The sequence below is a fragment of the Mytilus edulis genome, chromosome 2 (assembly GCF_963676685.1).
Source record: "Mytilus edulis chromosome 2, xbMytEdul2.2, whole genome shotgun sequence".
Lineage (NCBI taxonomy): Eukaryota > Metazoa > Mollusca > Bivalvia > Mytilida > Mytilidae > Mytilus > Mytilus edulis.
Window position 1 is genome coordinate 43,521,797 of NC_092345.1, and position 12,307 is coordinate 43,534,103.

General features: G+C 31.1%; 1 protein-coding gene across 1 annotated transcript; it reads left to right on the plus strand.

Annotated features, from left to right (window-relative positions):
• Window positions 1–4,232: 4,232 nt before the first annotated feature.
• Window positions 4,233–5,614, plus strand: LOC139512186 (arylalkylamine N-acetyltransferase 1-like). The gene is made up of 2 exons (XM_071299600.1): window positions 4,233–4,396; window positions 4,918–5,614. The coding sequence occupies exons 1-2, from the start codon at window positions 4,358–4,360 to the stop codon at window positions 5,575–5,577; spliced, it is 699 nt and encodes a 232-aa protein (XP_071155701.1). The 5' UTR covers window positions 4,233–4,357; the 3' UTR covers window positions 5,578–5,614.
• The last annotated feature ends 6,693 nt before the right edge of the window (window positions 5,615–12,307 follow it).

A 12,307-nucleotide genomic window follows, 5' to 3' on the forward strand; every position in this document is an offset into this window, starting at 1 on the left:
TCAGATCTACAAATAAGTTAAATATGACCAAAATTGTCAATTGACCCCTTAAGGGGTTATTGTCCTTTAATGACAATTTTTTCACAATTTGTTCATCATATTTGCTAACTTTAAAAAATCTTCTCCTCTAAAACTACTCAACCAAATTCAACCAAACTTCAACTGAATGATCAGTAGGGTGTATAAAATAAAGTTTGTGTTTTATTTTCTATTTTGTCTAAAAACATGGCCGTCATGGCTAAAAATAAAACACAGGGTAAAATGCAGTTTTTGGCTTATATCTAAAAAAACTCCAGCATTTAGAGCAAATAAGACTAGAAGTTAAAATATTTATTAGGTCAAGGTCTACCTGTCCTGAAATTTTCAATTTGCAATTTGCAAAAAAAATAATTTGTTGTGCTACTTCCAAAAAATAGAAAATATTCTGACCAGAAAAAAAAACCATGTCTCCCTACAAGTTATATGGTCCATGCCTAACTGTTATTAATGAAATCGTTAAGGCATTGTTTACCAGGTGAGCGATTCAGGCTCTTGAGAGCCTCTTGTTTACTTTTATAGTTCGTGTGTTTCCCTCGGTTATAGTTTGTAACCAATATTTGTTTTCTCTCAATCGACTCATGGTTTTTAAACACCAGTATACTACTGTTGACTTTACTCACAATGCAAAATATTTTGAAAATCATTTGTACATTGGTAATAATAGCCAAACAGCCCTAACCAGTCAGAACCTTATAGTGAATAGTAATAGTGGCAATTAATAAATTATCATTGACATAGCCTTTTTCAACTGATTTTTATAGTTCGTTCTTATGTTGTACTGTTATACCACTGTCCCAGGTTAGGGGAGGGTTGGGATCCCACTAATATGTTTAACCCCGCCACATTATTAATGCATGTGCCTGTCCCAAGTCAGGAGCCTGTATTTCAGTGGTTGTCGTTTGTTTATGTGTTACATATTTGTTTTTCGTTCATTTTTTTTTATTTAAATAAGGCCATTAGTTTTCTCGTTTGAATTGTTTTACATTGTCATATCGGGGCCTTTTATAGCTGACTATGCGGTATGGGCTTTGCTCATTGTTGAAGGTCGTACGGTGACATATAGTTGTTAATGTCTGTGTCATTTTGGTCTCTTGTGGACAGTTGTCTCATTGGCAATCATACCACATCTTCTTTTTTATATAGCCCTCAATTAAGATTATGTCTTCATCGTATGGAAATCAAGCACAATCCCTCTGTTAGGGTTTAGTATCATACCATCATAAATTATATGAGAAGACCAAAACAAGTATCAAGTCATCAACTAGTTTTAGAAAGATTGTGTTTATTTCCGATGCAAAGACCTATGAGTGAATCAAAATTAATACCAAAATATGCAATCTTTAATGACATGACAACAGTATCGTAACAATATCCCTTCTTAATAAGTCTGCTTAAAAGCTTGGTTAACTTTATAGGAGCATGCCGACATGTTTGTGCTTTGTAAAGAATATTACCATAAAAGATTGGCTATGCAATACCTTAACGTATAAGATGTACATGATATATATTTACGAATGATGTCCTTGTACCGATAATAAAATTAAGTAAAGTTTTGACTAGTTTGTAATATCAAAAATTCTGGTGTAATAATTTTCAGTATTACAGAGATTTCTTTCATTAAAATCAATACGTTGATACATATATACACGATCGAAGTTGAGCTATATAACACAATAAGATGTCGAAAAGGGAACGTCAACGTCTAAAATGGATAATTAATCATAGGAAATGAAAATCGTCTGTTATAACGTTAAGTTTGGTATTTAGCTTCCCGTTAAAGATATAGATATCAATATCAGGGAAAGGAAAGGAAAGGCCAGTGTTCATTCATAATATTATTTGAAGTCATTTCAGCAGGAAAAATATCTTTAGTTTACATACTGAAGTCGTCATTATTGAGAGCCAATGTATCATCCAAATATCTAAAAGTGTAATTAAATTTTTGTATCAGATGTTTTTTTCGATGGATGCTGATTTTAATCATTTATTGTAACTCATTACAATACAGAAACAGGTCCAAAATAAGTGGGCACAGTTAATCCCCAGGGAATAACTAGACGATATACGGAATCTGTATAGCAAACAAAAATGTTAACTTATAAAAATTCAAGGGCAGTTATATTTCAAAGCAGGTCCAATTGAAATAGCTCTTCATTTTTTTTGTTACTAAAAAATGAAGTAAAAGAGTGTTCACATATATATATTTTGCATTCTCACTTTTGAGTGTGTAAATTTTTTCCTTAATACGATTATGAAGCCAAGTGTTATATAGGGTAGAAAAATCAAGACTTTGAACAGATTCGAAATCACCATATAAGCATGCAATTTATTAAGTACTTCCAATGAATTCATGGCATTCTTAAAGTTATTACTTCCACTATTTTCAAAGGCCTTAAATGAATAATTTATTGCCAGGTTTTTTTATTGCACCAAGTGTATTAGTAACTAGAATATACAGTTTAGTACTGGAACATTCGGTTCTAGACGAAATAAAGCTATTATTTGTGAGGTGTTTTGTGCAGCTTCGGAAACCAGTACATATTTGGTATTTTCGTTGTATATGGGTTTGCTTGTAATAAGGTACCTTAATGTTAATGTTTGGTACAGATTTCATGTTCCCAAAATGGGGTCAGGTGAATTTGAAGAGAACTTATATCTAAAATTACGTCAAACAATACTGATATTATTAGCAGCCAATTCAGCTGGTCCAAACAAACATCATTGGAGAGTTCTTTTAGCGTAAGTTGTGTCAGAAATATTGCTATTATGGTTGTTGTTAGGATCTTAATGTTCTATAATATGTTGTATACGTGTTGTATCAACTATGTTCATTTTAAATGACTGAATTAAAACTAGAACCTAAGGATTTCTTGTCAGCTTTTCCTCGTTTTATCCATTTGAGTAGTTAGTAACAAGTGAGTCGTGGATGATGTTATGATACTCATTCCAATTTATAATTGAAGGGGGACGATATGTAGGTCCTTTACTGAAGAATGATTTCAGCTCTCTGTCACGAACGATGTTAATGTCTGTTATATTATGGGAACTGGGGTCATCAATGTATTCGGAGTTACTACAATTTCATAACGTAGGTGTATTGCCACAGATATTTACATCTTTACAGACTTCGCTATGATTTAACACATATGTCCGGGTAGATTTTTTGTTACCATAACCAATAAGAGTTTAATATTATTTAAATAGCCAAGAATTTGTTCTTCGACAGAATTATCATTAAATATTCCGGCAATAATTACAAAATCAAAATCTTTATTGACATATTTGATTTTAATCAAATCTTTATCATGATCTTCAGGCCGATTAATGTTGGGAAGCAGTTTAGAATAACATTATGCAATTAAAATTTTGACGATTTCATACATATGACTGCAATATGGAATTGTGTTGCAATCCTTCTAAAATTTTATGTAACAGAGCATGGTTAACAAATATATCTGCTGTTGGTTTTTGAAATAGAAATTAGGTCCAAAATATTTGTATTAATGGTCCGAAATTTTCTTTAATTACGATTTTGTAATATTCATGCATTTTGTATTGTGACTCAGGCATTTGAGTGACCCTGAGTTATCTATGTATTACTAGTATTTGTTATATTTTTGAACACTTAGTGTACAAGTATGTAATATTTAATATGCATTATGCTGAGCAGGGTCACCTTCCGTTCGTGGCCCTGTCATTTGAATGATTATCCCGTGATGAGCAGGACTTTATGAGTCATTTATGTTTTTGTGCTTGTTTACTTATTGTAAATAAAAGTAACAGTAATATACCGGTGTTCAAATGTCATAAATCGATTTAAAGAAAATAATGTAAAAGTGTGTATTCATGTTTTAAATCATGTTGAGAGTCCCGTAACCACTCGCACATACGTCGCCTGCATATTCATGACTTCAATCTGTAATCATTTGCACTGAGCATTTGCATTAGATACGAGGAGAATTTTAGTATCTCTATACTCTAACTTTTTTAATTGCATTATTTTAGCAAATTGTTAATCTCCACTAATTTTTCATTTACTTTTTGTTTCGTATGTGATGAACTGCTGCTTCAGTATAGTTCCAGTGTCTCTAAAAATATATGTTAATTAAATAATGTTGTTTGCCATGTGTTTGAGATACGTTATATCATTTGTAAATGTGTAATTTTATAATCTTATCATACATGTCATAGTACATGTGTCCTCGGTGTATCCGAGATAATGTGTACCTAACCTAGTTTTTTATTCGACTTGCATATTAGTTCGAGAGAATAATACCTGTGGAAGAAGTTAACTGTTTTTGTTACAACAACAAAAAACATGACGGAAAAATTACGACCAAGGCATGAATTAGAACAGGTAAAAGAAGTTAAAAATATTATTGCATCTACACAATAAACGTATTTATAACTAGTGTACTACTGCATCGGTTATATTTATATCCATGGGTGGTGTTTTGTGAATATAAGTAAAAGATATTTATAATGCTCTGTATTAAGCGTATCTTTCATGTAAATTTTTATTGATAAAATATTATCTATTATTTTTTCACTTACTAGTATACTATTTGTATTAATGAATTGATAAATACATGTTTGTTTAACTAAAAGATACTTGTATATATGCTTAGCGACGTAGAAAAAAAATAACAATCTCTTGACATCTTTTTTTTTAAATTTATGGTCAGTCACAACAATAACACAGAATACATTCATTAAAACGAACTTCTAGATAACAACTTGGTATAGGATATTTTAAGAAAAATCTGTGGGTTGAACCTGATTTTGTAGCTAGCCAAACCTCGCCATATCGTTTTTTTTTTTTAGAAATCTCTCCCTCCACTCGTTTTATATGAATATCAATGCAATTTCCTTTTTCAGGCATTGGAACGTATTGCCAAAACCATAGAATTTAAAGATGCACATTTAGAGTTGACATCTGATGCACGAACAGAAAACCTACTGACCTTCATTCGAGAACACTTCCATCCTGATGAAGTTTTGGCAAAATCTCTAGGATATGATATGGACGAAGAATTTGACCAATTGTTCACAATTGTACACAAAGATAATCTATCTTTGTTGCTGATATCAGATAAAACGGATGAGATAATTGCATGCAGAACCATTGTTTTGGCAAATAGAGCCAAATCGTTTGACTTTTCTAAACTGAAAAATGATAAACTAATTAAAGTGTTTATATTTCTTACACATAAAAACGAGGAAATGGACGTTTACAAGCGTTTCAATATAGATACTTGTATCGATTTTGTATTTTTAGGAACGCATAAGAAACATAGAAAGCAAGGAATAGCGTCCAAAATTTTCCAGGCAGCGCTTCAGTTTTCCAAAGAATTGGGAATAAATCCTGTGTGTATAAAGGGTGAGGGCTCAGGTATATATTCTCAAAGAGTTTATGAGAAATCTGGATTTGAAACTTTGCATACTTTTAAATACGACGATTATAAAGTCGATGGCGATATTGTATTTAAAGATACCGGTATTCATAAATCAACCAAAGTGTACGTTAAACAGTTGTAAAAATGGGAGATAGACGACAATAAATGATTTCAATCTATGGTATTTTGTTTATATATAATGTTAGATCGTCAGTAAGGGAAACGCATATTTTTCAATAAATTTTATGTATTTAGCTATTACATATACAGTGGATTCATTTATTTTCGTAGGTATCAATTTTCATTTATTGAGGTAAACTTGCATTTTCGCGGATATTTGATTTCGTGTTTTTCCTTTGTCTTCGTACAAAGCTACAGATCAGTTGTAATTCGTTGAACATTTTAATTCGTGGTTCACCTGATTTCACCAAACGTACGAAAATTGGTATCTAACAAATAATAACTATTCCACAATATACGTCCTTAATCAATTATAAAACCTTGAATGCAATAAAACATGAAATAATCAGGAATATTCTCGCATAAAGATGAATTGAGAAATAATGTGAAGTTGAACAATAAAAAAAATGTACCTTTATCGTATTTGCATAGTATTAAATTAATTTTTCTATTTTGTATTGGAGACCAACCCACGGGTAAAAAGGAAAATAACAAAAAAAATAACTCCGAGGAAATTTCAGAACGTAAAGTCCCTAACCAAATGGCAACATTAAAAGCTCAAACGGATAACAACTGTCATATTCCTGATCTGGTACAGGAAATTTCTCATGTAGAAAATGGTGGATTTAACTTGGTTTTATTGTTAGATAAACCTCTCACTTGTCGCTTAACATTCCATCATATTGACAACAATGTGTGAAGAAAATAAACATACATAATAGATTAAAATGACAAAAATAGAAAGTACCTTTACCTGTAGAGCAAAGAATCATTATGGTATCCGAGAGACCATCAAAGATCATGTGTTATGTGTTGTATGTAGACGAATCGCGCGTCTGGCGTACTTAATTATAATCCTGGTACCATTGATAACTATTTACACCACTGGGTCGATGCCACTGCTGGTGGACGTTTCGTCCCCGATGGTATCATCAGCCCAGTAGTCAACACTTCTGTGTTGACATTAATATCAATAATGTGGTCTTTTTTTTTTATAAATTTCCCGTTTACAAAACTTTGAATTTTCGAAAAACTAAGGATTTTCTTATCTTACCTTAGCCGTATTTGGCACAACTTTTGGGAATTTTGGATCCTCAATGCTCTTCAACTTTGTACTTGTATGGTTTTATAAATATTTGATTTTAGCGTCACTGATGAGTCTTATGTAGACAAAACACGCATTTTGCGAACTAAATTATAATCCTGGTACTTTTGATAACTATTGTCATATTGAAAATTGAATCACGAAACTTTTTCTTAAGACCATATCAATGTTATTTGAATATAAACAGTAATACAAAAAAACATACAAAAGAGATGAATATAATGACATGGTTACATGATTATGCAGTGGTATAAAGTAAATGTTTCATAGAATTGCAGTGGAAGGCAAACAGGCAGAATTTATATAATTTATAACAGAAAGACCAATTTTACAAAATTCACAATCTATATAGTATAAACATACAATAAGCCTTTCGAGGACCATATGGTAGATCAACAATATACCTTTCAAAATTTTGAATTGTTTTCAAAATTCTATAATTCAACATGTTTAAAAACTTATTTGTATCGTAAATAGAATTAACAACATGTTCGCGTTAACGTTGTTTTTCCTGGATTTGATACAATTACAATTTTTGGTACACTTTGTGACAGTCAGTACTCTGAATGACCACAATTATTTAAGAATGGATTATATGCATGTCATTATATAATAATAATTCATACAAAGTAACAGCAAATTTATCTTGCTTAATACAAATAATTCTGTTTCAGAATACAATCATTTTGCTTTTGATAAACCTATCAATAGGAATTCCCCCTAGTGTTCTATAACGATACAATTTAGTGTATTATTCTTCAAACTATGTAATTATATATTTATAAAATTGCAGACATAATTATTCTATTTGACTGTCCCTCTGGTATCTTTCGTCCCTCTTTCACTGTTATTAGTAAAACCCTAAATTTCACAATCATACATTTAGATAAGTAAAACCATTGGTTCAAACATTTCCAACTGAAACCAACCAGTAAATCCAGTTTTCTACTTTTTCCATAATACTAAATACTAATCCATAGCCCTTTCAGCTTGACAAACTAACCTTTCTTAAGTTTTACAGAATGGGCCATATGAAATTATTTTTAATATATGTAAAATCATTAACAATGTCTATAAGTTTACTATTACAAGTAAATGCAAGGTTTTTAATTGTCAGTTTAAAAGTACATTTTCAAAATTACAGTCTTTCTCTTAGCTTCATATACTTCTAATTTCAAATGTTTGAAAAACAAATACAAGGCATTCAAGGCAACTTGTTATTCAGAATAAGACTCTGATAAAATAACAGTATCATCAGTATAGAGATGCAATAACAACTTTAAAATAAACAGCATCAATCATCATTATCAAGGAAAATATGTGCAGCATTGGCAAACCGTCATAAAATTGTTATAAAAATTCAAGTATAAAAAAGAAGATGTAGTATGATTGCCAATGAGACAACTCTCAAAAATAGACAAAACAATAACACCGAAATTAACAACTATAGGTCACCGTACGGTCTTCAATAATGAGCAAAGTCCATACCGCATAGTCAGCTACAAAAGGCCCCGATATGACATTGTAAAACAATTCAAACGAGAAAACTAACGGCCTAATTTATGCACAAAAAATTAAATGAACGAAAAACAAATATGTAACACATAAACAAACGACAACCACTGAATTACAGGCTCCTAACTTGGGACAGGCACATACATACAGAATGTGGCGGGGTTAAACATGTTAGCGGGATCCCAACCCTCCCCTAACCTGGGACAGTGGTATAACAGTACAACATAAGAACGAACTATTGTTTTAGATTATAACATTTAAAAACCACAAAAATAGTTGAGTTGACAAATTTTCTTTGCGCATGCCAACATTGCGAAAGCGGAAACTTGCAGTTTTACAACCTCGACGTACAGAAATTTTCGCATTCTTATACAAACTGTGGTTGACTTTAGACACTTATTCATCAACACATTTTTTTGCTACGGTCCTTTGCAAGTACCCAATTTTGATGATTTTCCCATTTTTGGGCTATTATCGTGAAAAAAATCACAGTTCCACAATTAAACTTTTTTTCATACTCTCAATAAAGATGAAGTTGACCAATCTGAATAAATTCAACTAAAAAAAACTATAGGTAGGTGTTAATATAATAAAGTTTTATCATATTTTGATGATTTTTCGTGTCAAAGTTACCATGTTGTTAATTTTGTCAATTTGTGATTTTTCTCTGTTTAAAGAACAAAATGCATATTATTTCAACTTCCTTATTATAAATGATTGAAACAAATACATATCTAAGAAATTTAAAAAGAAAAAGTTATATGGGATGTTTATGTTTCTGGTAAAATCATTTTTTGTACCCCTCACCCCTTTTTCTCAAAATTTCAGCTTAAAATACTGAATTGATATTAGAATTTAAAAATTTCATTACTCAAAAACTACTAATTTGAAATACACAATTCTTTCACAGAGTTAAGTTTGATAATGATAATTATCAAATTCATGCTATTTTTCACTTGTATCACATGTTTTGGAAATAATTCCAGAACGAGATTTCAATGAGACGAATCAACGAAAGCACTAAAAACAGTTTTGCTGAATCTCAAGTAATAATCAATCAAACATTTTATATTAAAAAAAAATATGATATAAGTAGTACCATAATGCTTTCTATAGGACATACGGGGTAATAGTTACTTATTATTTAATGAACTATTGACCTGGTTATTTGAGGAAACTTTCTCATAAACAATACAATAAGTTTATTTCTCTTCCTGAGAGTCTACATCTTGTTGCTGTAATTGCATATCTTGTTTTTACTTTAATCATGCTACTGTAAAGTCGTATTTTAATGTGTAAAAGAACACCATTCAAAGTGATTGTGGTTTTTTTTTTTGGTATTTTCAACACGAAAAGAAACAGTTAGTTTTCCCTCCTTTAATCTACAATAGTAAAAGATAAACGAAAGATGCCAGAGGGACATTCAAATACATAAATCTGACAACGCCATGTCTAAAAAGATAAAAGACAAATCGACAAACAATAGTACATAAAACACAACATATAATACTAAAGACTAATTAAGCTACTAGAACACCACCAAAAATGGGGGTGGCCTCGGAATTGACAAAGTTGAAACCACTTCTTCTTGGCAATATCTGTCGTCTTTATATCTTTATCTGAAAATCACGGCGCACGTAATAATCAGAACACGTTGATTGAGACACGTGTCTTGCAAGACTGAATGTCAAAAGAAAAAAGTATAAACATCGATTGTGATACATGTAAAATAACGGCATTCACTTTGAACGAAATTGACCCTTTATCACCCTCTGTATTCAGAGCTGTTAATACGTCTATAATTTACAATCCTTTAGAGCATATGAGTATTGTAAATATTTTTTTTCGAGATTCAGTTTTTATTTTCATTGAAATTTCGATCACAATTTATCCAAACCGTAACTGAAACTTTCCATTTTTCGTATGTCCTTTCCGTTTATAAAATTTTCGAATAAGTTTCATAAGTTTGTGATAATTCCAACGTGTACTCATGTTATTCCAAGACAAACTTCTTTTCTTCGATCTATGGAATAATATTTTTCTGTTTTGACTTTCGTGATGTGATTTTGCATTGTCGTCAATCGACCGTCCGTGTCGCAGCTGTATGCTTCCAGATCTGTTTGAATTCTTCCATAACCAGTATTGTTGAAGAGTTTGAGCGGAAGTTGGATCTAGTTGTCGTTTGCCTCTTTCTGTTATCAGACAGAATCCTTGTGTTTAAATGTTTACTAGAAATTACTGACAATAATTTCGAATATGTCATTTGAGAATGTATGCCGGTTATATCATTGTCTTTTGAAATTGGTAATGGTATGACTGATCCATAAACATAGTATATTAACACTAGACTACAACACGCGCATCTTGTAACGTCCTTCCTGCAAAATAATTAAGAACTGTTTAGGCAGACCTATGCAAATGCATTTAAAATGAAAATCCAGCATCACATATAGACTATGCACTAGAATTTTGTAAAGTTGCTGGGTTGTCAGTATTATATATAGAAAATAGAGTAATTATATACAAAATATTTGCACATTTGCATTTGATATAAAGTGAAATTCAATACAGAATAATATAAAAAAAACATACACTTGTTAAGGTTAAATTAAGTTTCTTTACCTCATTGCCAACATGTACAACTTCGGTTATAACAAATGAAGTCAAGTTTCGTATCTAAATACATTGGATAACAATGCAGGAGACATTCCTGTGCTATCGCCCTTCAGATAAATCTCTTTGGGGGAGATTCCTCAGGTAATAATTTTTTATTATGGGAGATGATCATAATATAAGTTCCAAAAGGAATAAATTTTCTGGAATATTATTTCCACAGGAATATATATTACAGTATATGTTCCTAACGGAATAAATAGTATAGAATATTTGGTCCAACAGGAATAGGTATTATGACATTGTTTATAATAAAGTTTCTAGTGGAACTTCTGTTAGGCGGAATAAATATACGTTGACAGTGTGTTGTTAATCTACGGGACATCCTGAAGTACCATATATACCATCATATTCTGGACATAAATGGTGTCTTAAACAAAAATGACTACTCCACATTGCCGTTGGTTCATAAAATATTACAATGTGAATCAACATTGTATAAATTGGACAATTCTACAAAACATGAAAATAAAAACCTGAATTGAAATTGAATAAATAACAGTCCATTTAAAAGATGATAAAATGGGTTCTCTCCATTGCCAGTAAAAGCAGCGTAGTAATGGCCCATTTGTATTTTGGGGCCGAAGTTAATCGATTGCCACCTTTGAAAACAATCAACAGAAAATCATGGATATTTAGGTAAGAACGTGTATATACATAAAGCTGGGTTCACACTGCCGATCAGATCAACTCGATGATCCCGATTGTCAGAATTTCCACGACCTAGCGTAACCACATTCGTGATCGGATCTGTTTACGACTTCTACCCGACCGGTATCCGACTGTACACGACTCTTTAATGGCTGTATCAAGACCAAAACCTGACCACTAACAAAAATTGTGTATAGGGCCCAACATAAACCTATACATGTTACTTTTATATAAGATAAGATAAGATAAATTTTATTATCCAATTTTGGGCCCCGAGAGGCATAAAGATTATAATAAACAAAGAAAGAAAATCCAACTAATGACAGAATACATATCAAAAGAAACTACAAATTGTAAGAATATTTAATTTTTATACTGGTATAGCCTTTTTCCCACATGCTGCAGCTGGGGAGAATACACATCAAAAATAAAAAAATATTGTAATATAATATATATGTATATATAAATATATATTGCAATATATACAAACCAGTGCATAAATAAATGACTTATGTTTATTATTAAGACAAGACAATATTTTTGCTCTTTTATCAAAGCTCTTTACTAGAAAATTACCTAAATTGATTAAAATGTGTCTATCTTGATTTGTCATTAACCACAGACATTTGTTTTTGTTATTAAGCCCAAAAAAGTTCTTATTAGCCTTAATAATATCTTTGATTAATATTTCTCTATTAATTTTATAATGAGGGCATTCAATCAAAAAATGTGGTTCATCTTCAACGAA